Source organism: Thunnus albacares, chromosome 18 (genome assembly GCF_914725855.1).
Source record: "Thunnus albacares chromosome 18, fThuAlb1.1, whole genome shotgun sequence".
Classification (NCBI taxonomy): Eukaryota; Metazoa; Chordata; class Actinopteri; order Scombriformes; family Scombridae; genus Thunnus; species Thunnus albacares.
In genome coordinates this window covers 10,590,416-10,618,409 of record NC_058123.1, presented here as the reverse complement: position 1 = coordinate 10,618,409, position 27,994 = coordinate 10,590,416, and the positions used below count along the sequence as shown (strand labels likewise).

Sequence of the window (27,994 nt, the reverse complement as noted above, 5' to 3'; positions counted from 1 at the left end):
TAAAAGGAGTAAGAAGCATAAGGGGAAGAAGAGGAAGCAAGGAAAGGAAACATGGGATGGAGGGGTGCAGGTGGTGCATTGATACAAAAGATAAAGCAATGCACACAGAAAATGGGGAGTTAGAGAAAATAGAAACAACATACTGTGCCATTGTACCCCAGGCAAGAAAATTATCCGCTGCACACTGAGCTTTGGTGACTGCCCGTGTAATTAACCTCTTTACCTGTGCATCTGCAGCTTGTTCTGTAATAAGAGCTGTTCAAACAGCATCCTGACATCACAAAGAGGATGAAAAGCAGAACCAGCCAAACATATGTTCATCTAAAACACCATTCACGCTAACTGTTTTATTACCCTGGGGCAGATGCAGACATAAAATGCAGTTACTGTGGCTGTAAGAGTACATATGTGCCCATTCAAGCATATAACCTGCATAACAAGCAGAAAGCAGACGTTTCCATGCACTCTAGTGACAGTTAGATATGCTAATAGATGATAGTAGAGCGAACAAAGTAGAATTTGTGTTTCTTACAGTCCACAACTTGATTTTATGGTTTTAACTTTATTAGCTGAAGCATTACATTTGCTTTGGGTTTTTTTGTTTTTTTTTACTAATACTGCACATTCTTTGTTTCTCATAATAAATCTGTTCAAGGTGCCAGAAATAAAGAGTTTAGAGTGTACTTAAGAGTCAATGCACGCCACCTTTACCTTTCATTTTGGGGTGTGAAGGTCTCAGCACATGCCATCATTCAGTATGAGGCAGACATCAATAATCACATATATATATAATCAATATAGCTCCAGGACTCAGATTGAAGGATAGCTTCACAGTTTTTTCAAGTCAGGTGTCCAAATGAACAATGACACATGTTTTCCTTGTTGTAATCGTTCCTCCTGTTCATACTGGCACGTTAAGAGATCCCTTCTTGATGGACTTGCAATGTCCAAATTAGTCAGATTCAATATCTTTCTTTGTTATTGTCTTTTTAGTGCCAATTTCCTTCTTTATGTTATGATCCTGCAGCTGAGAAGGAAAGCACTGTCCGTCAAGACACAAAGAGGGAAATTTTTAACAAAGAGACTGTAAGACTCCACTTTATTTGACTAACTCAGATGCCTGAAACCTCATAATATCTCCAGATAAACTTTCAAATACATTTTTGCTCAAAATGAGGACTGTGGATTTTGTTCTCCATCACTTACATTGACAGCACATTTGGAGGGGATCTTCTAATGGTCAGTATGATCAGGAGGAATGATTACAGCAAGCAAATCCTGTTTTGATGTTCATGTAGGCACCTGACTGTTTGTGAATCTGTCCTTTAATTTTTATATCAAACCATAAAAACGACTGACTGACTGACTGACTGTTCACGTGTTCCTCTGATGGTCTCATTTCCCGAGTTGGGAAGTTGTTCTTCCAACTTCAGAGTGTTTGTGAGCTTTTAAGTTGTAATGTGGAAACAGCATGGACGCTACAAAGAAGAAGTGTATTTTTTTCCCAGATATTTGTTGCTGCACCAGTACATTCCCTAAAACCATTAAAATATTGCTTTACCGGACTCGTTATCAGGGTTAATACTAATAAACAACTTTTCTAACTTATCAAAGTCACTCTACATGGACAGTTACAACCTAATACCATATTACAAATTACATGTGAGCAAAAAATTTCTATGCAATACGTGAATTACTAAAAAGTTTCTTGCCATTAACCAATTGTTTACTTTCATCCACCATGTTTCTGCATATATGACGTCAACTTTCAGCAAGTCATGAACCAAAATTTTCGCCGACTTTTCGCGTTGTTCCGACTTTAGGGGGCGAATTTTTCGTGGATGTATAAAGAGAACTGGATACAGCGTTGGAGGCAGGACCCCGTTCATTCCTATGAAAGTTCGTCGGCTGAGACGGCTAACTTCTGGTTTAGCCTTGAAGCTAACTTGAATAAGGATAAAACAATTCAATCGTGCAGCTCTTCTAGACTTTCAAAATGTTATCGGACCAAATGGATCGAATTCCGAATTCCGTCATTTCGTGGAGGTTATCCCCTGCGTTACAGATGTCTCTTTCACAATGTAAGTCTTTGAGAAAAAGTCTTTTTGGGCCAGTGTACATCACGTGACGTTGTAATTACACAATTTGACCACTATGTCAAATTTGCTTCAAAGACCGGCGCTGTTTCGTATCCAGTACTCTTTATATATCCATAAATTTTCCCAGTGGGAAATTCATTTTCTGATTATTTCGACACCACATGAATGCCACATGACTGAGTCACTGAGTGATGAAGTTACACCATTGGTCGCTGGCCCATTGTTGGAGTTTCCTCATTGGCCGTTGCTCTTTCAAAATGAATCGGCGCTACAGTTTTCTCTTACGTCCTCAGGGGGCGTTTACAGCGCTCCCACTCATTGACTCACTCCAAATTTATCACACTAAGTGCCCTGCAACCACGCCAGCAGATCGATGCCCTACCTCGGTCTGCAATTGGACTCCCACGCCATGATTGCACGACTGTCGGATGAGCGCGTGGAGGCGTTGTTGCGGCTGACCCAGCGCGTGAGTTCCGCGGCCTCGTTGCCGGCAGGGAGCGTCATTTCGCTCCTCTTGATGATGTCTTCAGCTCACCCGGTGTGTGATGCGCCTGCTAGGGGCTGCTGCATATGAGAAACCTCCAACGTTGGTTCACGCGCGGCTTCGGCTGCATCTGAGCCGGGACAAACAGCGCGAGCTCGCAGAGAGAAAACAGCTCTCCACGCGCCGGGAGGCATGAGGAAGAGCGCACAGTTAAATCACCTTAAATAACAATCACTCTGACAAAACACTCAATACAGTCTTAGAAAAACAAGAGACATCCGCAGATAGAAACAGATGAAAGAGCAGGAGGAGTTAACAGATAATTAGAATAGTTAAAATTAGAATTAAAATAAGATCTCTTTCAAATCAAACAACTGCATTTATAACCTTTTTTTTTGCCTCAAACGTAGCATAACCATGTCATGTGATGTGCTACTTCAGTACACTTTAACAGCATATATTACTGGGACCACTACAGAAAATTGCAGATGTGAACACATCCAGGAATTCACATTATAAACACAACCACTGTAACAAATTGGCCACAATTTCACACACTGACCACCCACGGTGCAGCCATATACTAGGTCTTGTTGTCTAAATGTCACTGTGCAGATGTTGAGTCATCTCTCTCAATTCATACCCTATATCCAACTGCAGCTTAAGTGCCTGAGCTTGAATAACACGCAGCAGGTAAATAAATACAGTATAGTGAGATTTGACCTGCAGGAGAATAAGTTGTGTGAAGATGAACTGATGTCGGTCACTTGAAGGAATGAGATGAATCAGAAACCCCAGAGTGGAATGAATGGCTTCATTTCGACCTTCATATTCTTACACTTTTCTCATAGCAGAGTACACTGCACATATCAGGAGTGTGCATAAGGATTTGATAACTTATCACCTCCCTGGTTAGAACAATGCATTACTGGATGAATCATTACTCATCGCAGGTAGACGTAAGAGATGTACTGTATATAATGAGTCGAATTAAGTGATTTTAAAAGACCACCAGCTTTCAAAATCTCAGCGATGAAGCAGTTAAAGCACATCATTCACATATAGTGAGAGTAAAAAAAAGCCCCAAACTTTCTTTACTTCTCTCATCCATCTCTCTGCCTCTGCCCTCCATCACTGTCTGTTTACCACAGTCCTGCATTTAGCTTGTCAAACTTATCTCATAATAGATGAAGGGTACTTTATTTCCCATGTGGGTTTTTTATGAAAACATCCATCTAACAAAACCAAACAAATCCTTGTGGCAAAGAGCATCACTCAGATCTCACAAAAAAACACACACTGGAGCTTACAGATCATTTCAGACATCCATGTGACGAACAGAGAATAAGATATTTGTCATTTAACATCACATCTGTGTGTCTTCTTTGGGACTTTCAATGCACATCTGTAACACAATATGTAGTTTTTAACACATTTGTGTTCCAAAGAAGACACAGATGCATAGACCAGTCCATTGTACAATCCACTTAAACATTATTTAATGTGTTTATTATTAGTGCTTGTATAAAAACCATATTTAAAGTAGATAATATCCAGTCTGTAACAGTGAAAGCTGAGATAGAGAGCAAGCCAATGAACAGCTGTACATACAGCAGTGGTGACAGGATGAGAGGGCAATGATGGATGGATCTCTGCAAAAACAGAAAGAAAACTGATGATGGTAAAATCAGCATCATTGAATGAGGAATATGCAGTTTTTAATATATATAAAGATAGTTTTCACAATTCTTATTAAACAAATCTTTCAGCTACAAAGCACATCAGTGATTATTCCCATGATAACTTGGAGAAATCTGAAGTAACTTATTCATTACATATGATAAGGATACCTATAAGTTTCCCCTCTTACTTGCTTCTTTCTGCTTTCTTTTGTTGCTTTTATTTCTCTTACTGTGGTTTGTGGTTGTTCACGGTCCCATCGTCGTGCACAAACGACTGATTCACGTAACATTCACTGCACATTTTGGCCGGAGATCCGGCGCTGCCGTCGGACTGGAGAGCTGCGGTGGTCGGCGTTGAGTCCCCCTTGATAAAGTCGTCTTCCTGGGTTAATTGCATCGGAGGGTGATCTTCTGCCAAAAGGAGTGGACTCCCGGAGAAAAAGACGTGCGCTTTAAGGAAAAGGTGATATCTCCCTGTATGTCCCCTTCACCTATTCAGGTGCATCTTGAAAATATGCAAGAGTTTTTTTGTCAGCCTGCGCAGATAAGAGGCTGCTGAACTCTTTAAAAACACAAACTGGAAGATGCAAATGAAATAATTTGAGTGGCAGGAGGGGAAAAAAATCAAGCTGACAATGTGTGAAAGGGGAAATTATTCTGAGGACGGGTCTTCAGCTGTGTGAATATAACGATGTTGACAGCTTTCCTTCCTGAGGTAGCGCGTACACCTATAATGACATAACTGTTGCATTATCAACCAACTCTTGATGAGGAGAGAGTGATTAGCACCATCTGTTGGAGGCTCTGTATGCCTTCAGTCCTCCGGAATGAAAATCTGAATGGACACATTGACATTTAGACAAAGACTGAAGACTTCCAAACACTTAACTCTTTTCAATCTGATATGCAAGTTGTAACCACATGATGAATACAGACACAAAAATCTGCTTTACAGGGTCATAATTTTGTGACAGCAGCCATATTGTTATATTGTACAAATTGTTTCTTTGATTGTGGCCATTCATACATCAATATAATGTATTTTGTCATGGTAAACAACTCAATTGTCCACACTCATTACCTGCAGGTGTATGGAGCTTGAAAAAAAAACATTAAAGCTGCAACGATTAGCCAATTAATTGATTAGTCAATCGACATAAAATTACTCGAAAACCATTCTGATAATCAATTGATCATTTTGAGTCATGTTTTTGATCCCAGCTTCTCAAATGTGAATATTTTCATAATTCATTTTCATTCATTATTCAAATCCAGAACATCGTAAAGAAATATTTCAAAAGATTTAATTTCCTTAACAGAAATGTCCTCTCATGAGGGATCTGTCTCATAAATGTCGTCAAAAGAATAATTTCCTCATTAAAAAGTCAACTCAACAAATTACCTTCAGACAACCAAAAGTCAAGATTCTTTCCGATTTTTTTTTTTTTCTAAATCGAGGACTTCTTAGGTCACTGATATCACAGTTACATGATATGTGTGTATCAGGATGATAGGATGACTCATCTGTTAGATAAAATCTGAAAGTCACACATTTTCTTCTCCCAGTGTTGAGCTCCAGCAGCAGATCAGCCCACATTTCACACAGAGGAAACCCAGGAGGCGCTTCACACTCTCTGACAGACAGCAGAGGACGGCAGCATCATTTGGTTTAACAAGCCGATGTTGGGATAAGAGGTAAAAAAAAAATAATAATACCAATACAGCTGTGTAAAAATACTCTATTACAAGTTTCCTGCCTGAAAAATCCTGCTTAAATAAAAGTACATAAGTATTAGCAGCTTGATGTAGTTAAAGTATTGCATTAAAAGTAGTGGTTTGGTCCCTCTGACTGATATATCATTATATATGACAACATTGGATTATTAATACTGAAGCATCAGTGTTAGAGCAGCATGTTACTGTTGTAGCTGCTGGAGGTGGAGCTAGTTTGAACTACTTTATATACAGTTGGCTAGTTTAGTCCAGTGGTTCCCAACCTAGGGGTTGGGCCCCTCCCAAGGGTCACCAGATAAATCTGAGGGGTCGTGAGATGATTAATGGGAGAGGAAAGCAGAAAAAAACAAAATTCTGATACACAAATCTGTTTTCAGCTTTTAGACTTTTTGATTTTTGGTGAAATATTGGATCATTTCAACATTTATTTAAATGAATCCATGTGAGAAGTTTAGAGGAAGAAAATCACTATTTGGTGGAGCTGTTCATAATCATAGACATCTGAAATGTGACCCCGACTACACACTGCTTTTTGTAAGACGTCAAAAGCCAAAAAGGTTGGAAAGCACTGGTTTCATCTTTAACAATGAGTTGTATTTTAAAAGCTTGTTATATTATCCATTGTGTCAAATCTTCATCTGGACAGTAACTAACACTACAGCCCTCTGAAATGTAGTGGAGTGGAAGAATAAAGTAGCATCAAATGGAAATACAAAGTACAAGTACCTGAAAATTGTACTTAAGTACAGTACTTGAGCAAATGTACTTAGTTACTTTCCACCACTGGGTAATACTCACTGCTAGATACAAGATACAATCTTTAGTCAAGGTTCATATTGGAGTGTAATAATATCTTTGATTGAGCTGCACAAAAAAAACAGCTGAATATTTATTTCCAGACAACTGGACTTAATGTTTCGCATCATGAGGTGGCTTTCAATCAAAGTGTTATAATTTTATTACTCAGGTGCAGGCCACTGACAGTGACTGTTAGCGATGAAAATTATTAAAGATGTGAGAAGAAAGAGGAGCCAAATGACTTCCACAACACTCCCAGGAGAATGCCAGGAGAAGAAATTCAAATAAATTGTAAAGAGAAAGATTGACTGACTGTATGTTTTTTTATTTCTTTGTTTATTTGATGACGCAAAGTGAAGAAAGTATGGAGGAGATGTGGGAGAGGTGATATGATTCACTGGGAAGACGGTGGCATGAGGTTGTCGAGGAGTTATGATGGATGTTTGGGATTGAGTCAGTCGTTTTGAAGTCTTTTTTACCGCTGGAATGATAAAAGTCACGTCTGTCAGATTATGAAGATTATGTGAGATTACTGGTGTTATACTGTGCACAGATGTGAGAGGAAGTTTAGCTTTGGCAGCAGTTTGGTTGCAAATTTAGTTGAAAATTTATATGTTCACAGATCCACATTGGGATCCATTTCACACATTTATATCGGGCAGTATAAATGTATCCAATACTTTTATAATGTTAATATGAGTATAAATGAAAAATATCCTTCATTGATTGCAAATTACATGTGATTACCTTTGGAAATTCACATTAAAAATATTGTTACACCGTCATTTAAAATGTATCATCATCATTAAAGATTTTAATTGAGCTCAATGAAGCACTTTTCTCACAAATAAAGCTGTGTATTCCTGCAGCGCTCAAAGATGCAAATGTGTGTGTGGTTGTTATGATGTGACAGGGAAGAAGAAATATCACTCACTGTCTACACCTTTTATCGGTGCCTTACCAAGGGTTTCATCTAGATTGTACAAAAGCTTAAAGTCCCCTGCCAATCAAAATGTGTTTTGGTTCTTGTTCCTTCGGTTTGAGCTTCACTGTGCAGAACGATGTACATGCTAGAAGGATGTTTTCACATTCATCTGCTGAAGAGGAAATTTTTCTCTAGGTTTAAAGCATGTACTTACTAACATGATTGGTGACATCACAACTAGTTCGGAAGATAACCGTGGTCCAGAAGGATTTTGCAATGAGAGAAAGAGTCGTTTTCTGTTGTGGAAAAACCATATGAGATGCAAATTATTATTCCAAGCAGAGTATTTTTATATACCTTAAAACATATCTGAGAAGGGGGTCTATGAACTATGCTTCATTTAGAAGTCAGACCTTTCCCCTGTGACTGTCTCCATCTGGTGTCTGAAAGCCACACGCTGCCTCCTCTGAGCTCGACCCCTCTGTTGAATATCAGCGCACAGCTTGCAGCCTAAACATTGAAAATGCCAAAAGGAAATCTAAAGCAGTAAAATATCACACTCACACACACACACACACACACACACAAGTTTTTGGGTAGGTTTTCCTTTTCCTTTTTCAAACTCCTTATTCTTTTTAATTCTTTTCTTCTTTATTGCACTTACCTGCGTGTGATAAAAGATATGAAAGATGAGAAAATCTAAAATGTCATCCAACATTAGATTGATCCTCCATGAAGTGTCATTTCAGTATCACAGTTAAATGTGTAATAAAGGGAGTTAAAACTGTGGTAAAATATAGTAGTAAATGCATTTAACTACATACAAATAATATTGATTTAGTATTAAGTATTAAATTCTTGAAGCTGGATTTTTAAGACTTTGTGTGACAGCTGATCCACTGATTGGCTCGGAGAGGCAGAGCGAGTGGAGATGACAAAGAATCCCAGTTCAAGCTCAAAACTAGTCAGCACAGTAAATCTACTGTAGTTATTGTGACTTTATAAGAAGCATTACATGCCATTAATACAACAAATAAAAATCCCCCTTGACATTTAAAAATGCTGAATAAGACTAGGAAGCTTTTCAATTTCTAGCAGCTGTTCATGACCAAAGATGATACTGCTTTTCCATCAAGATTCAGGTCATTAATGGTTTGTCTGTTCAGAGAAATACTGGAAACTCCTTCGACTACCTCTGGAAAATTACTATAAAAAAGCCTCACATTGATAACGCTCCATATCAAAAGAGCCAGACGTACACAGAGAAACATGTTTTTTGTCCTCAACTGATACTTTAACTTCCAATGAACCACTCAGGCTCTATTTATTACAAAATATTCAGAAATGATCTGAAATAAGCACATGAGATTACTGTTTAAGTGGCACTTCAGAATAAATATTCCAATCAATCTAATTGCCGTGACTCTTGTGTAAAATATGTATACAAAAGGAAACAAACACATCCATGGTCAGGCTGCATCCCCTTTAATAAAAAAAACTTCATTATATTTAGTAAACAAAAATATTCTTGACACAAAAAAATGAAATCAACATCTGATGGATTTGGAGAACTGAGGTCTTTTTATAGTTTGCATTTTTGGTCGAGTCCTGTTTGGTATGAATGATACGAGATGGTGTGAGTGTTTCTGTGTAATATATTGAGTGTAAAAATGTAAACACTCTTTAAGTATTAAGTGGCTCTTTAAATATTGCTTAAGTATGTGGTAAAGACACAATAACTAAACATGTGTTAACATATCATGTGGACGCTGTTTGTCATATGATGTGGAGATTTAGTCGTGAACACAGTTGTATCCTTCATCTTTTAATGTTGATTCTTCTTGTGCAATGATGGCACTAAGTTAGATTTTTTTTGGTGTGGACTTTCAGCATCCATGATGCATCTTGTGGTTTATGTGTTGCAATAATTTTAAGTGGATTCCTAATGTTGATGTTCTACTACTAAAATACCCAAGAGAGGATTTTGTCCCTTTACTCTCTTAGATTTCACTATTTTACTTGTCACTTTTTCATTTTTTATTTCATATTTGTAGCAAATAACTTATTACAAAAAAATGTAGTTTTATGTTTGGAAACTTTAACTGTGCATTACAAAACATTTATAAAATTTATTTTACAAACAATACTAGATTTACTCGAAGTAAAATAAAGGAAAATGACTGATGATGATCAAATGTTTACTATTTATGTCCCATCAGAAAAGCCTGACAAATATATTTATGTGAGTAAAACCTAACAGAGGAACAACTGAGGGCTCAGGCATTACAAGTGATGGATAATAATGTAAGTAATAAATTTCTCAGTTGTTTTTAAATTGGTCCAAAATGTTTAAACCATCAGTTATGAATTAAAATTTCTGGGTGCAGCTGAGATGATAAGGTTCTAAAACACTGCTGAAGATGGAAAAACTGAGATTAGTGAACTGAGCTAGTTACCACCATGTCCTGATCTGTTAGAACTATTCATCAGAGAATTAGTTTATTATAGCAGAGTATAATATGTTAACCCACAGTTAGATTATTCAGGCGCTCAACCATTACTTAAGCATCAACTAAAGACCCATAAAATGTATCTGAGTTTGTTGGAATCAGTCTGCTCCTTCTGTGCTGACTGCAGCCACTGCTGAAACATAGTAAGGTCCTTCTCTCAGGTAGGTCTTCAGACGTACGTAATGCTGGCTGCCCAGTATCTCTGCTGCTGTTGATGAGCTCACAAGTGACCCCACCAGTTCAAACTTAGCATCTTTGGCCTCCTTGGTCTGACCCGCTGAACGATCCAAAATGAACTCCATGAAACCGGGAGTACTGATCATTAACTTCTGACCCCATGGCTGCGTGGCGATGGCCTGGAACACACACACACACACACACACACACACACACACACACACACATAAATATCCACTGATGTCAAATATTACCAGCCAATGTTGATGTTAATGATGGTATTTGAAACAGCTCTGCACTCACAGTGAATATCCGCAGAGCCCCGCAATGCAGCTCAGGGAAAGGCTGAGTGCTGATGTTGTGAATCATGTCTATGGGGTGGTCGGACAAAAGGTGGAACCAGGACTCAGTCAGGGCCAACAGGTCTTCTGTCTGCTGCTCTGGCTGGAAGAAAACATGAGAAATTAAGAAATTTATCAAGTAAGGTCGGCCTTTTGTCTCTTGATGGCATTTAAAGAAACTATAAATGTGTACACACACACACCTGTAGAGTGAGCAGTTGTGATATGGCGTCCAGGCTGCGCACTCTGAGCTCTGTAGCTCCAGATCTGGCGAGATGGCTCATTCTTAACAACACCGCCTTGAATTTCTCTCCTGAGGACAAAATTAATTATAAGAGGAGCCTTTGCTTCTTTGGGACTAACGTTTATGAGATAAAACAGGATGGATAGGTTCATATTTTTCAAAGTCTGTCTTATATCAAAAAGCTCATATGTACATTAAAAGTTTTATTGGTCGCCTCAATCATTCCTCATATCCATACTGGTTATGAAGTGATTCCTTCCCAACATAAGGGATGAAGGACAAAATTACAGTCCTTGTTCCATGTGAAAATACCTTCTAAAGTTCAACTAAATCTAATCTGAGGCTTCAGCAGTCTAAGTTAGACAAATCAAGTGGATATCTTCCAAGAATTTGGTCTTTTTATGCACAATGTCCTCTTTGTGTTACTAACCCTCCAACACAGCCCAGCATGGAAACACTGTTTGGGGAAACTGAAAACAAACATTTGAAGATACTAGGGCTGCAACTAACAATTATTTAAATTACTGATTAATCTTCAGGGAGAAACACCCATCACAATTTCCTAGAGTCCATGGTGATGTCATTAAATGTCTTATTTTGTCTAAGCAACAGTCCAAAATCCAAAGACGAGGAAAAGCAGCGAATTCTCAAATTTGAGAACCTGAAACCATCAGATTTTTGGCATTTATGCTTTAAAAAAAAGACCTAAACAATTAATTGATTATCAAAATAGCTGCCAATTAATTCTCTGCCGATCGAATAATCAATTAATCATTGCAGATTCAGACTGTTGAAGACTCTTACTAGCTTCAGCTGAATCCATGGAATCAAGTTAGAAAGGGATCTTTTCACAGCCTGTATAGAGAACCATCTAAAACTCTTTCACTGTACACACGGATATGTCAGTATTGTATAAACGTGAACTTAATGCATCATTTAACGCAACTTTAGAGGAAAAATAAGAAAAGTGCTATTTCATCACACTATTTATCACAGGGCAGATTCCTTATGTTTACTCAAGCTCTTGCCCTGTGATGTTTATCACATATGATAATCTCATGGAAACCCTACGAGTGCACGGCTACAAAGAGTAGAAGTTTCTGACTGTGTAACTTATTAAAACAACTGGTCAAAATAATACAAACATAACAAGCTAACCAGTTTTTTGCAAGACCTGCTTCCCTTCCACGGTAGCCCCGAGTAAGCCCAAAGTGTCCAGGGCCACTCCGATCATCACAGGGTCCGGGTCCAGAGCCATCTCAAACACCTTGTTCTGAAAGACCGGGTAGGTTTCACAAACCTGCTGGGGGCTGTCCATAATGGCCAGGTTCCCAAAGAACTTCACCAAACCTGCAGGATTGACATTCACACCATGAAGGGATGAATAATAAAGCATCGAATGATTTAAATAATTAAAAGAATACTTTATCTAAAATTTAGTATGCTTTCAGCTGACTTCAGCAGAAGGAATTAAGGAGGATTGTCAGTATTTTCTTGGATCTGTTTTCTAAAGTGACTCACCTGGAAGATAGAAGGAGGAAAAGGGGTCAGTTTCTGCTCCTCTAATCATGTTAGAGATCTTGTCCATTATACCCTGTTGGGCCAAGTACTGCCGGCCATGCAGACTGTGGGCTAGATTTGTCACCATCTCAGTAGCTGTTGCCCTGAACGACAAAAGATAAAAAAAGACACAGAATTACAGCATGGCAGAACGGTAAAGTCACTGAGGGTTATACTGTGAAAGCAGGAGAGAGGGGTAGTGAGGCAAATTTTCAGGTACTACATTATAATTTTCCACACACCATCTTAGTTCCTGTCTCCATATTCATATGATTAATATTATTACCTGATTAATACATCATCTCCTGTCAGTTCTCCAAGCAGCTGAGAAATGAGGCTGCTGTTGGCACAGTAACCGAGGGAAATGGGAGACACAGACGAGATTTCCACCACCAGCTGCGAGCAGAAAAGAAAAACAAGTCAGTCTACTTGTTTTATATTTATATACATGAGACATACACGTACTTTATGAGATATGTCAGAGAGCAAAAACAAAACCAATAGGAATGGATTAGAAATAAACCAAGTCTTTCCACCAGATAAGTTTGCTATTCTCATGGGAACAAATTAATTAAGATTAGTAACATTATGACATCATCTAATGAGTGATGTAGTGTTTGCATTCTACCAGCTGGCTACAGAAACTGCTAGATGACTGCAGGAGGATTTTAAGAAGAAAAATGACCTTTAAAAAAGAAAAAAAAAGTTCAGGAGTCATTACAAGCTCAGCCAACATAAATTAAAACTTTAAATCCCACATTCTGGCAAACTGTCCGCTCATTTCAGCAAAAATAAATATCACTGACAAAACCGCGTGTCAGAAAAAGGTTGCTGCTGTCATATCATCAACCACAAAGTAACACAGCGTGACGCACATGTGAACGTACCTCATATATTCTGTATCTGATGATATCACTTGTGGCCATCACATCCTTCATAACTTTCAGCAGATCGCTCTGGAACAGTTTGTCTAAGCCAGGTTTGGAGTGACTCAGTTTGGATAAGGACTGAATGGCCTACAGAGCAGAACAGTTAATGCACACTCTAGAGATTTGTGATGCAATGAGGGAAAATGTCAGTGCTTCCGTCATTACCTGCTTTGCCACAGCCATCTTCTCTTCTCTGATGCAGTGGATCACTCCTCGAAGAATGTCCTGGTTGTTGAGGATTTCGGTGACAGCTTCGGGGTGCTCCACCATTCGACCAATCTGACAGAGAAAAACAAAGAATATGCGATATGGTTCACTTTTTTGGGAAACGATTTTCTGTGTGAGTGTGCATGAGTGTGAATGGCCTACCTGCGTCAAGGCCAGTATCTTAACAGTTTCTTCAGGATGGGTCAGACCCCCTTGCAGCTCTGCTCTGTAGTTCTGGCCCAGGTACACAGGGCTGAGAGCCATTAAGATGCGTTCAAGGATGTCAACACACAGCTCAATCTGCTCCCTGTGAATGCAGCTCATATTAATAACTTAAAAACAGCCAAGAGGTATTGTTTTTAATTGTAAACCATTAGGGAAAGTCTGGCTTACAGTATAAAGACACTAACTCTGTAGATAATGGCAATGAGGTCATGTGCTTATAGCTTTAGATTTGGTGTGTGTAAGTTACATCCATCTTGAGGTGAAAGTTGTAGGGATTGTCAGTGACCTCCTGCATTGCCCAAAGCTTGAGGGGCTTCTATAGGTATAAACAACCTAAATATGAGTCAGCACTTTAATTTTAAATCCAATACTCTGGAGAATATGGCTAAACAGCAGAAAATGTGTCACTGTGTGTCCACACCTGCACTGCACTGCACTGTAGCCGCTTAGTTAGCTTTCACAGACCAAATGCAGTCTGTTTAGCTAACTAACTCACCCTACCGGTATGTTAGCCTACTGTTCTACAGTGACAATGATAACAGACACGGACACACACTGACTCAGCAGATAATAACACCGACTTTGCCAAAGACTGCGTTCAACCGACCTGTCATTGGTGTTTAAGAGAGCAAATATAACATCCAAACGCAGTCCGCTCACTGAGTCCCTCAACGCGCTGAGAGGGATCGATAACAGGGCCGTTTTTAAACTCTGCAGCTCTTCAACTGGGTCTTCAACACTGGAGATTTCCCCCAGTAAACTCTCAATGGAAGCGGCCATGTTTTCTAATGTTTGGGGAAACTACCGACATATGTGTGACTGCTATCCGCCATTGACGGTCTCCACCTCCTGCCGTTATGCTAAAGTGAAGCCAGAATATTCTGTTTCCGTTTGCTGTCTCGCTCGTGTGACGTCGTTTGGAGCCAGCGTCTGCGCAGTAGAAGGTTTGAGAGTGGCTGTCCCAGCTGTCAATCATGACGTCACACACCTTTAGTTTTTAAACATCGTCAGATAACTAATTAAAAAACAAACGTATCAGAAAGATGAGCACTTGAACAAGCATCGGCGTGATAAGAACTAACTAGAATGACGGGAACTATCTTTGGGAAAAATTTATTTGACGTGTACTTTCTTTTTTTTTTTTAGTTTGGCCCATGTCCCATCCACTAACACGGAGGGGGCTCCACTTTTGGGGAGCTGCATGGATGTATTATAAGAGCTGTTATAAGAGCTCTTGTTATACATCCATAGGGAGCTGTCATGACGTCCATATTTATATACAGTCCGCATATCGTCAAACGTGACTTCTTCCTATCATTATATATAATTTTATTTTATTTATTTATTTATTGAATGGGACAGTGTGCAGTTTGAAACATTTAAGATGCACTGCACCAGGGTTGGCTTGAAGCCAATTTGCATCTGTAGTCCACGACAAAAAAACATACAACAGAACAACAACAAACAGTAAAAAGCAAAAACAAAAACAAAAAAAAACACCACACACACACAACTGTGTGACCATTGAGTCACACAGCTGGGTTTAGTAATTTAATTTGGTTTGGTAAACCCATAGGGTAAACCAAATTTAATTTGGTTTGCTAATTTACGCGGTTGACTGGAGTCAACTGGAGTTAACTGAAAACCCCTTTTCTCACTTTCTTTCTCTCAGGTGCAGAACCAGCAAATTTTCTTTTAAAAACCTATATTCATATTAATATTCAAATATGAATGAGTAACCACCTATCCAATATTAATACCCACAGGAACATGAACACATTTTATCCATATAGATTTAGATATGCACATAAAGTGTATAAGCAAATGTGAAGAAAGTAAATGAAAAGTTAAAGTTTGAAATGTGTTTGCATAAGGTGATAAGTAAATTAACTTGTAAATAGTCTAATACAACTCCAGTGTGTAATATTGCACATATTTATACATCATACTTGTGTGCATGTGTGACTAAAAGTGAGTTAAAACATGAAATCATAACAGTGGAATAATGATGCTTGACACAATCTTAGACCTGTGTTTTTGCAGCAAATTGTATCATTTGTGTCCCATTTTGCTCATAGATGCCTCTTGAGTCTCTTCAACACTGTAGGATAAAATACTATAAAACCTGCAAATTTGAGTGTTTGCTTTAGTCATTTGTATTTTCTGTATGCCCTTGTTGTAATATCCCACTATTCCTTCAGAAGACCTCATTAACGTTGCATGCATGATGCAGGATGCTCTCATCTTCATGAGGCATGTGACTCTGGGTTGGGGTGCAGGGTTACATGCTGCTAGAGTTTCATGAAAGCGGAAACCCTGTCTGTCAGCTAGTGTTGTTGTAGAACTGACAACAGCTTGAGGTCTTCTGATCCGAACAGCCAATACACACCAAGAAACAACAAGAAGGTGTCATGCAGGTACAGTGTTAACTTTTTAGTTTATGAGTTTTAGTTTGACCTGTATAGAAATTCATACGCTCTCTTTTTTTCTGTCTCATGCCCCAGTTCTCTTTGTGCAAGCTGCGTACCCATCAGTGGTGTTTCCTCCTCTTCAACGTGCTGCTCTTCCATGCCCTGTTGTTTGGGGCTGACTTTGTCGAGGAGTACCTCTTGCAGCCTACACCTGGGATCTACACTGATGGCACGGTTGTTGATGTAAGGGAGAAAGCAAGGAAACTGGACCTGAGCAACGCAAGGGAGAACGTGTCACAGGCCTACCCCATCACTAACCCTGATGAGTGCAGAAACTCTGACCTCTTCCTGCTCACTCTAGTCTTCAGCTCACCAGCTAATATCACCCAAAGAAATGCAGTCAGGAGGACGTGGGCCAACCAAACACTCATCCAAGGTTTCCCGGTGCGGATACTGTTCTTCTTAGGATCAACTCAGACTTCCACTGCACAAGAGGCCCTCATGAGAGAGTCTGACCGCCATGGGGACATAGTCCAGGGTCATGCTGTGGCTGACTCATCCCTACGTGGCCCAACAGAGAGGACAGTGCTGGCACTCCGCTGGGTGATCACCTTCTGTCCCGTGGCACGCTTTGTTCTGCTGACCCAGGACTCTGTGTTTGTCAACCTCCCCGCCATCGGAGGCTACCTGCTCGGGCTACACAGGCACCCTGAGGACCTTTATCTAGGCAGAGTGATCCAGAGAGACTCCCCTGACAGGAACCCCTCCAGCCCCGGCTACCTGCCCCCAGCTCTCTACCCTAACAAGTACCTGCCTGAATACTGTGACGCAACAGCATATGTTCTATCCCAGGATGTGGTCCGGAAAGTGTATGTGGCATCTGCGGCAATCCGTGCACCTGTACCAACTGATGTTTTTGTGGGCCTTTGTGCTCAGAAGGCTGGTGTGGCACCAACACACAGTGCCAGGTTCTCAGGAGGGAAACACATCCGCTATAACGCCTGCTGCTATCGCTATCTGTTCAGCTCGGCAGGAATGAAGAGTCAGGAGCTGGAGACAGTGTGGGCAGATCTGGGGCAGAAGAGTGGAAGATGCTCACTGTTAAAGACCTACTATGGCCTGGTGACCTGCAAGGCCCTCACATACCTGGATAAACTGTCCTTCTTCAACTCCCAGGGCCAAGATTGATCCCGTGGTGAAGTGTGTGTGTGTGTGTGTGTGTGTGATTAGCTTGTGTGTGTTCATGTGAAAGAGAGTCTAAAAGGAAGTGGCGGTGGAATAAAAAAAGTGAGTAAATAGGTTTGTTGTCCATGTGCGCGTATGTTTATGTCAGTACAGTTGATAGATAAATCTGTGTTAATCTCAGATAGGCTTCATATGACAATTTAGATAACTATAATAAGAGAAGGAAAAACTTAACCAGGAAAATTTTATATATATATACATATACATATATATATATATACATATATACATATATATATATATATATATATACACATACACTGTCAGACTGTCAGCCACAGCAGTATGGACAGATGACCAGAGAGAAAAATATGGAGGGAACTAAAGCTGAGTGGACAGCAGAAATTTTGACTTGTCAAACATGGGTGTAACTAATAACATTAACTAAAAATATTAACTGCTGCATAGCAGAAAAAAAATAGTTGTATTCAATTTTTTTACTCATGGATGGCTTGAAATGAAAAAGTAAATTTTCTAAAGAGTAAGATGATTGTAAGATTGTATGTCCTGGTTTTATGATCATCAATATTCTGTTATAATTATTGTATCAGTTAAGAGTAAAGATATTTTGCATATAGTAATTTTGAAGAATCAACTCATTGTATATAAGGGAAACAGAAGCGGCCTCTTCAAACGGTGAGATTGCCAAAAACATGAATAAAACATCATGTACCAGAGAGGAGTTTTGTGACATGTTTTAGTTTTGGGGGCAAAAAGAGAACAAAACTAACTAAGGAGTAGTTTACATAAAAATACTGTTTTGGCAGTATTTTTATGTAAATTATGTAAACTCCATAATTCAATGTAATGATAAAATAATGGACCCTTTTTCACAGCAAACATTTAGACTCATTACTTCAGGAAAAGCAAAGGTGGAACTAATAACAATAATGATTGCTTCTTTAGGTGTCCCAATACCAGTGCTGGATCTAACCAAATCTAAATGAGATGCAAACATTCATGCTATTGATTATAAATGTGCTTTTACTCCTATGACAAGTCAAAATGTCTGTTTTGAAAAAGGCTTAAAGATGTCTTGTCCTCATGTGCAACAAAACAAGCTGGTGAATCAGGGAGGATGTGTCAATCAAGTGCAGTGTGTACACGTCTGTGCAGTCCTAAGAAGAGGTCTTATAAATAACTTAACACACCTGTGTAGGTAGACATTGAGTGTGGTGGCATCTAGGCCTTACTTTAAAGAGCCTTTGATTGTCTATCATAAAAGAAGGTATTCATCACAAGAATCTGAACCTTGCTCATATACATTTGTCAATAAAATAAAGACTAGAAATTGCTTGAAATTATGGCATATTTTGTTTCAATATCCATTTGTAGTGTCTGTAAGTGTTGTAGTCAAAATAATGAGAAAATAAATGATATTCAAGTTCAAGTAACTTTATCTGCCATTTGCACAGGTACAAGGACATTGAAATTCTTGCACGATGAAAGTTGTTCACTATTTGGCACATCAATTTCAGGTCAAGACAGTTCAATACGCCACATCAAGGAGGACATCTAGTGCCCGATATGAGGTATAGCAACACACTGCCTGTGCAGCTGAGTCACATAGTGTGGTTTTTCTTCAGCCTGTAAGGTAAGCTCACAGAAATGCTTTCCACTCATAATAAACATGTAATAGGGTATTAATTTAAAATCTGTCATTGCATATCTGGGAATCTCTCATTTGGAAATGCAATACAGATATATTCCCGTATATGATTATTGATGTCTAGGATGGTGGTAAAGTTTACAGGAAGCACTAATCATGTCAATAATCAGTAAGCATCTGAAAACAGTTACCAGAATCATCATTAATGCTTTCAGCACTTTGAGAATTAACGTTAATGTGTGCTACTCTTTTTTTTTTTTTTCAAATGTAGAGAGGTTTACATTATCGTTATTATTACTCTTTTAGTGCGACTGAAAGGTGTGAACACACAATAGCTGGTCTGTCTCACTTCCATTTTCGATTTCCAGCAATTTTGTGTCCTTTAAATGGTGCTCAAACTACTACTTTGCTCCATAAATTCCACTAAAGGAAAGTTTGGCCTCTGTCCCAGTGCCACGAGCTGACCAAACAAAATGTTTGGGTGTTCTACAACCCTTTTCTCTTCTGTTTTCCTGCCAGTTTGTTCACACAGCAACACTCTACTCCACCTTGGCCAGGTTCCATTGTGTCTGAAAAGCTTTCCCTGGCTGCCTGTCTCTCCACATCAGGCCAAGGTATTCAAAGAATAACATCTCAGCATGTCTATAGTCATTCTGGCTGGTGACCAATCATAGCAACAAATTGATTGGCATACCATCAGTGTGAACCCGGATCGCTCTCCAGGATTAATCTGGATTAATTAGCATCAACACCTTCAATCATTCTTCATCATGATCCCTGGCCTCTCACCTCTCTACCTGGTCTCTCTGTCTGTCTATTCTTAAACAACTGGCCCCATGATGCTTCGGTTTTAGACCGTTGTCATTTAATGGTCGCTCCCATTTCACTTGTTCTATGATTTTGTGAAGTACCTAAATAGCAACAAATCTTATCTGGATACTCTATTGGGAAGAAGATGTTTGTATTTTTACATTTTTCAATCTTGTATATTTTGTGTTAGACTACAATACTGCTGAAGTCCTCCTCCAATCGAATACATGTTTTGTTCATTGTTACTTCAGTTGGACATTTGAGCTTCACTGTGCAGACTGATGTATGTGCAGAGTTTGACACTAGAACACTTTCACTTTCATCTGCTGAAAGTGGAAAGTTTCTCTGTGCTCACTGAAAATCTGATTTTAAGGGGTGGGCCTATGAGCAGGATTTATGACATCACAACTAATTTGGAAGTCTGCCATGGTCCAGTGTGCAGTTTACACAAGTGTAATGTGGAAACTTAAGGCCTCCAGTGCACATACAGTGAGAATGGACTTTACAGTGATTCATAGATTTCTGAATTTTTAATTCAGGAAGAAGGAAGATATTAACATGGTGATGATACTTTTTTTTGTGGAAAAACCATATCAAACACACATTATTGTTCCAAGCAGAGTATTTTTATATATATTGATACATGTCTGGAGGGGATCTTTAAGGAAGCATCTCAAGACTTGAAGAAATAGTTCAACATTTTCGGAAATGCACTTATCTGCTTTCTTGTCAAGAGTTAGACAAGAAGATTGAGTCTCAACAAACAAGATATGACATCTCAGTTAGTGAGCTTTAGAGATGCTGGATATATTTATCCTTGGAAAGTCAGCCTAGCTGTTGCCCTCTGCTCCCAGTTTTTATGCCAAGCTAAGCTAACTGCCTCCTGGCTCCTTCTTTGCTTCTTGTCTAACTCTGCAAAAAATGCAAATTAGCATATTTCCCAAAATGTCAACCTATTTCCATGGCAGGGTGTAACCCATGTCCTCATGTCCACACACACAAAAACATACTTTACTTACGACCAAGAGCTCAAACATGTTTGTTTTCTTGTTTCTGTGCAACTGAAAAAGTTGCCAAAAGCATTTGTGAGTGCACTTATTCTTTCAGCAAAGTCATCAACATAACCTCCTGGCTCACAAACACCAACTCCGAGAGAAAGTGGAAACAAGGTCCGCAGAGCGGGAAAGCCATCGGCCTCCCAAACCACATGTACACTCCAACACACGCACGCACACACATGTACGTACACACACTCTCATAACACAGCCTGCAGAGATTGTTAATGTGAGGTCGAGGGGTCGGTAAACTGCACGTGGGTGGTGCGGCACTCTAATGAATGCCTCCCCTCAGAGAGTCGCATCTCTGCAGAGAGGGGACTCATCAAACCAGAGAAACACTGTTTTATTTAGACTGTTTACACTGACGGAAGAAATCTGGGGCTCCGCAGCCGCGGCCTCTGATTTGAGGGCAGGGTCAGTGGGAGTCAATGTCTCATCTGATGAAAGAAATAATTGTCTGTCATGTTAATTTTGTGTGTATGTGCACATGTATCATTCATGAAAGCATACAGTGTGTGTTTTTATACATGAGTGTACAATCCTCACAGATTCACATGAGCTTTATGTTCAGAGCAGAGGCTCAGTATTCATGTGGCCCTCCTGCCCACTTTCATTTACGTAGAAGCTGTAACCTCAAGGATAAACCCTCTTTTTTTGACGACATCTGTGGTTTCTTCTCCTTTCCCTTTTAGTAAGCTCCATAATCTTTCCTTTGTGGTTTTGGTAACTTTGCCAAGCCATTAGCTTGTGCCTCTCATACAGGGCAGTTGCTTCTGATTTCTTGTGTTTTAATTATTCATTCTATAGCTTTTGGCTGTTCCTATAAACTTTCTTCAAAACTTCTCCATCTGGATGAAATTAAATACATTAAATATGAAAGGTTTCAGCACATTTCTCTATATAACAGGTCCAAGTTGCATAGTATCGAACATCTCTATTAACAATTAATAAAGTTCTCTACTTCTTATTTTGCAGGACAGTTTGAAGCTAAACCTTCTATCTTAGTGAGAGATTATTCAAATTGTGGCTGCACAGGAGACATTATGGGAAGTCAAAGAGAGAATGAAAGTCTTCTGTATGTATGTCTTTGGCAGCCTGTGTCTGTGTATACCTTGAGGTCATATAGAGTCATGGCAAGATACTATAAAAAATATAGACTCCCAAGGCTGAAGCCAGGATTTAAGAGATACTGAGGTCATTAGTCCAAATTCCCCCCAGCAAAACTCGACCCTCCTGAGAAGTTTTTGACCTCAACCAAACTATACATTTTTCTGAATATTAAAAAAAACCCACAAAATTTCCTTTTTTATTTTTCCGTTTAACTGTGTTATGATAATTTCTGTAAATTTTATCAGCCTACGTTATCTCCTGGTGCCAGCTATGTAATTCTGTTGGATGTATTTGTTTGTTTTTTGCTTAAACACAATGAAGAGTCATCTAAAAATGTGTGAATCAGCATTTTAAAAAAAACTGAATGATGTGTGTAATTGCAGAATGAAAACTCCTCTTCATGTCATTATGTATTTTTATCTCCTGACATTTCCAGGAACATGACGAAGGACATGACCTTGGTAAGTTACGGTCCTGCAATCTCCTTTTTCTTTTTCTGGCAGATTTGAATGTGGTTTGCTCCCTTTTTTGAGTGGTGCCAAGGCTTGGACATTTGTGGGCAGTCCATCCAAAATGATGAAATCTTTTGGCAATTGCTTCTGGTACTACTAGTTCTCTACTCCAGTGGGACGGGCATGTCAGCGTGCTGAGGCACTGACTGATTTATCCAAGGGATCCTCAATCACTGCTGTCAGGATCAACGCTGGGTGGAGGCTCAGTCTGTAATAGAGCGTGTCAGATTGCATGTTATTAGAGGCTTGTACTGTATTTGCTGATGGACTCTGGTGTGGTTATAGAGTATCTTCCCCTCTACTTTGTCTCAAACGCTCACTGCCAGATGATGAAGACATCTGCTAACACTCTAATGCTCCACGCTATAGCTACAGTTTCTGGGTTGTGTACTTTGAAAAGCATTTAAAACAAAGACAGTTTGTTTAATCAGAGAGAAATGAATATGAATAATTTTATTTTTTTTAAATAATAATTTTTTAACTTTGGATCCCATCAGTTGTACCTTGGCAAGAAGTCCTCTTCATGGGGTGCATTTTAAACTATATAGTGTATTTACACTTACACTACTATATATACAGTAAATAAAACAGTTGCAATGTCACCATTACACCCAACCCAATAAAATTAAATCAAACATGTGACATACAACCATTGAATTGAACAATTGACAGTAAAATATAAAAAATATCACTTCAATTACACATCCATACTGCAAAAAAAGTTAAAGTTCATTTTGCTTATTTATTTAGTTTGCCCGTCTTCTAAAAATGCTTATTTAGTTGCTTCTTCTTTTACTGAATTCCTGGGTAACACTTTACTTTAACCTCCTCTATTTATATGTATTTATAGTCAGCATATAAACATTTAAGTGGTTTACAACACACCATAATGTAATTGTAAGCTTGTAACTGGCAAGATATGAAGACTGTCTTTTAAGGAATAAAGTCAGTGCTGCATGACCGTCAAAGTGCTCCTACTTCTTTGCAAGGTTTTGTGCTTGTTTGCAGTTTATAGATATAGACACATTGTAAAGGTGCAGTGTGTAGAATTTAGTGGCATTTAGCAGAACGGACTCTGCAGAAATAGAATATAATATTATATTATATATAAGTATGTTTTAATTAGTGTATAATCACCTGAAAATAAGAATTGTTGTGTTTTCGTTACCTTAGAATGAGCCCTTTATATCTATATAGGGAGCAGGTCCTCTTCCACGGAGTCCACCATGTTGCACCTCAATGTTTCTATAGTAGCCCAGAATGGACAAACCAAATACTGGCTCTAGAGAGGGCCTTTTGCATTTTTCGTGGGTTTCGCGGCCACTGTAAGTTCTCCTACATGCTTAGAAGGGGAGGAGTATTCGGTTGGTTGCAATCTGCAACCTCACCGCTAGATGCCACTAAATCCTGCACACTGGACCTTTAAGTGTTTATTGATGTATTATTATAAATATAATGATAAATTCTACTGTAACCAATCTATTCCTGGTGTATAAACAGTTAATGAGTGAATGAGTGAATGAATGCAGTATAACATGGCTGTAATCACATATAATGATTTATGATGAACAACATATGACACATACATGACATCCTCACAGTGTGTTATGGTACATAATTAACTCCTTATACACATGTACAAGGCATTCATAGGCAGGTTTATAAGTATGTAATGACAGTTATATGATTATTAGAATAATAGGCAATAATAATTAACAAATTTACAAGAGAATTATAATTGAGAAATACTTCATATTTCATCTTCATATGACATGTGAAGACAAATATATTAATAAACACTTCAAATGTCCTTTTATCTGCGCATTATAGTGTGATATAAGCCACATTTTAATTGTTCATATACTGCTTAAAAATGCTAAATAAGGGTTGTTAAAGTAAAGTGTTACCAATTCTTGAAATATAAAAGTGGCAACTATTTCATAAAGATATGGCTCTCTGCACAACTGTTTAGTTTTTTTGCATTGGTCTTTGGCTGAGGCAGGATAACGTGACTTCTCCTCACCTGCCTCACAATGTAGTGTGCTGTAGTTAAAACACTCCATTGTTCCATTACAACAAGAGTCACAGAGCTGACTGGACAAAGTTGAGCTGGACAGGAAAGGGTGAAAGAGAGTGAGAGAGCCTACGCGTGTGTGTAAGTGTTTTATTCGGAAGGTTGACTTGTAATAACAGTAATTATAAAAATGGGTTACCCAATAAAACAACCTCGTTATGCAACACATCTTATTTCAGGTCCCTGCTCAGGAACTGACGTGTTATCAGTGTCCCAAATCCATGACAGTGCCAAGGATATCTGCCTGTAAGCACACTTTCACAATCTGTATATCAAACCAAACCTCACACTCGTGGTTATGGCTGAGGTTTAGAGATCCAATGGAGTACATGGACCACAGATTTTTGCTACTATCCTTGGCAGCTGTGTGGCTAGGAGCTACGGTAAATGCATCCTACAACCTTATCCCTCTGTAAAGTTTTGTTATTCTCAGCGGTTTTTGTGGATGATGTTGCTTTAAGCTATATCTTCAAGGATAGATTCACAATTTTCCAAGTCTGTCTTAAAACAAAAGCAAGGCGCCCTTATGAACACTGAAACTGTTTTTTTTGCAACATAACCATTCCTCCTGTTCATACTTACCGTTAGAAGATCCCCTTTAAATGCACTTTCAATTTAAGTGATGGGGAACAAAATCCACAGTCCTCATTATGATGTTAGAAATGTGTTTATCTGAAGATAATATGAAGTTTCAGCCATCTCAGTTAATCATGTCAAATGGATATATTCCAAAGAATGACCCAAAAATGTCCTTCTTTGTGTCTGGACGGTGTCTGGATTGTAACAAAAAGAATGATTTTGGCTCTAAAAAGACAGTAACTTTGAAAGATATCAACTTGATTTGACTAATTTGGACGACTGAAGCCTCATATCAGCTTCAAATAAACTTTTAAATGCATTTTTGCACAGAAGGAGGGATGTGAACGTGCGTTATGAAGCGATCTCTTAATAGTCAGTATGAACAGGAGGAACGATTGCAGCAAGAACAACATGTGTCAGCTTTCTTTTGGACACCTGATTATTGTTTTAGGACAGACTTTAATTTGAGATAATCACTTAAAAGAAGCCCATCTCACTTCACTTTAATATTGCTTGCCAGCCTGCATGATGTTGTTCCTCACAGTTTAGCATCTATATTTGGGTGTAGATCCTGAACGAAGGGCAGGATAAATGAAAAACTTCATGAGGAAGTTTAAGAGTTAAAGAGTCAGTAGTGATGAGAATCTTAGCTGTGGTCACCTGAGATGTGTCTTTTACTCTTGGGTACCCCGCAGAGCACAAACAGCACACTAAACAGCTACGGTAAATAATAAATACTCTATATGTTACACACGTTCTCCAGCTTTACAGGTGTTGCACAGTAAGATCGGTGGAATTGGAGCGATAAAGTCGCCCTTCACTCTTGTTACCAAAATTGCCTGAAGAGTCACCTTAAGTGTCTGTCTCTTGTTGCTTTCAAGCTACAGCAGCCATCTGAAAGAAAGTGTATCTAAAGCTAAGGTCAGTGAAACAATCTTCTCTATTTCTGCTGGCCCCAGATCAGTGGTCCCATTGTCCTCCCTCAGAATGTGATCTTAATCTGACCTGAATGGAGTTTTGTTTCAGGGAGGACTTTCAACCAGCCAGACGTGAGACACGCTGCAGTAAGCCGCTTTTCCACAGCGAGGACTCCAGGCAGAGGTTTCAAGCTGTAGCAGCGGGATTTGTAGCTGCTGCTGGTCAGCGGGTTTACTGGTGTTTTTTATCTCTGCATCATATCATGAGGGATCTTATAATACTTTTTATTGGTCTTACTGCTAGTGTTTTTTATCTTGTTTGTAATTTTCTTTTAATGAGATTCCTTTCTAGCTTAATTTTTTATTTGAAGCGACTACAGCTTGTGAAAAACAGCTGAAAACATTCCTGTGCTAAAATCATCACAGTCCATTGTCTCTTATTGAGGTTGTAATGATAGCTCTGACTTGGTGCGCTCAGCTATGCGAGCCCCAAATTATTCTGTCTGTTGGATCAGGTGCCAATTGGATTGTTGTATCTTGTTAACCCTCTTATTTTGTTTTATTCTTCTTTTAATCCTGGAAGATCTATCACTTTCACTGCCTTTACAGCCTTTTACATGCCTACATCTGCACCCCCAGGCATGCAGTGACGCAAGTAAGACAGGAAGATGAATGGGCAAACCAGAGTTAACCACCACCAGTATGATGCTGGCACCATGAGCGAGAGTCTGTTTCATATGGCTCCAGGGATGTTTTAGGGGCCCGGTTTGATGTTGGAGCCCGGTCCACTCCTCGCTGGTCAGCTGCTATGTAAAGAATGCTGCGTGTGCATCTCTATTGTCTGGTCAAAGGGTCTTCACTCATCTCATCTGGCTCTCATCCATAACAGCCTGGTCATTACTGGGGGAGTAGCTAATTTCTTAAAGGGGTACTCCGCCAATTTAACACATGAAAATCATCTTTCTTGCCATGAGTAGTACTACTCAGCCCCTGAAAACTGTTGTATAATGACTTATGTTGCTCTGATAGACTTCAGATTTATTAATTCCATACAAGATGATGCTAATAAAAGATGCTATTGAGTTGTATTGTGGGAAATGTAGGATCCAACATTTCGGGACCCTTACTTAGGGCTAAAAGTCAGGATATCTCAGCCTTTGCTGCTCCAATTTTGATTATTCTTTACTCCCAATTCTATGGGAGTACAATTTTAAATTGCCGGAGTGCCCCTTTAATTCTAACTAATGTATTTCTTTTTTCTCTGAATCCAAAAACTGCTCAGTCTGTAAACAACAAAGCAATATTCATTGTTATGGTTGTGATGTTTCAGCATTTAACGGGATATTTGTTAGAATATGTGTGTTAGTGAGAGACTGAACATGAGTGTGATGGTTGTTTAAACATTTTTAAGGTAGATAATTTAGTAAAAGTCAGTTTTTACTCAAATTGTAGATTCTAAATTTAATTTGTTAAAGAAAATGTTGTCATACTAGCCACTAGCAGAAAATACACATATCCTTTGCCAGAAAGAACTTACTAGTGGAAATTCGCTGTTGTTACCTTTTCAGAATGAGCAAAATCCATTTTTTCATAAATGTTTTCCATCTATTGTGCTTCCTTCTAAACAATTAAAACTATTTTTATGTTACAGGAAGGATGGACAGTCCAGCTGGCATCTTCAGGGGGAACCAGTGCAGGGTCCTTACTAGACTGTAAACAAGCAGCCGTATTCAGCAGAAAAATTCCTTCACACC

At 38.9% G+C, this 27,994-nt stretch overlaps 3 protein-coding genes and 1 long non-coding RNA gene across 8 annotated transcripts in view; 2 read left to right on the top strand and 2 right to left on the bottom strand.

Moving 5' to 3' along the window:
* The window catches only part of kcnt1a (potassium sodium-activated channel subfamily T member 1a), a 36,655-nt gene extending 31,905 nt beyond the window's left edge, over positions 1-4,750 (bottom strand). For 3 of the 4 annotated variants that reach the window (XM_044333393.1, XM_044333392.1, XM_044333394.1), the window contains exon 1: positions 2,482-2,767. In XM_044333393.1, coding sequence (XP_044189328.1) covers positions 2,482-2,603 — 122 coding nt within the window. In that variant the 5' untranslated portion in view covers positions 2,604-2,767. Of the gene's footprint in view, positions 1-2,481; positions 2,768-4,495 lie in introns of those variants that run through there. The other variant, XM_044333395.1, reaches the window with a different exon arrangement.
* Positions 2,184-7,614, top strand: LOC122968287. Of its 2 annotated transcripts, none has more exons than XR_006398800.1 (3): positions 2,184-2,565; positions 5,832-5,960; positions 6,967-7,614. It is a non-coding gene; the product is annotated as an uncharacterized LOC122968287 (long non-coding RNA). The 2 variants fall into 2 exon arrangements; XR_006398801.1 differs by lacking the exon at positions 2,184-2,565 and adding an exon at positions 4,669-4,980.
* Positions 7,615-9,191: 1,577 nt separating this feature from the next.
* psmd5 (proteasome 26S subunit, non-ATPase 5) lies at positions 9,192-14,818 on the bottom strand. Its single transcript, XM_044334294.1, has 10 exons — positions 14,523-14,818; positions 13,853-13,997; positions 13,649-13,762; positions 13,442-13,570; positions 12,841-12,950; positions 12,516-12,658; positions 12,153-12,344; positions 10,954-11,063; positions 10,713-10,853; positions 9,192-10,588 (listed from the first exon to the last, which is right to left on the bottom strand). Exons 1-10 carry the CDS (start codon positions 14,693-14,695, stop codon positions 10,331-10,333), a joined length of 1,515 nt encoding a protein of 504 aa, XP_044190229.1. The 5' UTR covers positions 14,696-14,818; the 3' UTR covers positions 9,192-10,330.
* A 1,375-nt stretch (positions 14,819-16,193) lies between these two features.
* Positions 16,194-17,563, top strand: LOC122968857 (beta-1,3-galactosyltransferase 9). Its single transcript, XM_044334360.1, has 2 exons — positions 16,194-16,332; positions 16,420-17,563. Exons 1-2 carry the CDS (start codon positions 16,327-16,329, stop codon positions 17,512-17,514), a joined length of 1,101 nt encoding a protein of 366 aa, XP_044190295.1. The 5' UTR covers positions 16,194-16,326; the 3' UTR covers positions 17,515-17,563.
* The last annotated feature ends 10,431 nt before the right edge of the window (positions 17,564-27,994 follow it).

What these genes read in the sequence shown, in the direction of transcription:
- psmd5 (XM_044334294.1), bottom strand. Translation starts at nt 14,695, where the DNA reads ATGGCCGCTTCCATTGAGAGTTTACTGGGGGAAATCTCCAGTGTTGAA. An exon ending in AGATGGCTGTGGCAAAGCAG is followed by an intron (nt 13,571 to 13,648) that starts GTAATGACGGAA and finishes TCTGCTCTGTAG; the next exon opens with GCCATTCAGTCCTTATCCAA. An exon ending in TTCCTCCTTCTATCTTCCAG is followed by an intron (nt 12,345 to 12,515) that starts GTGAGTCACTTT and finishes TCAATCCTGCAG; the next exon opens with GTTTGGTGAAGTTCTTTGGG.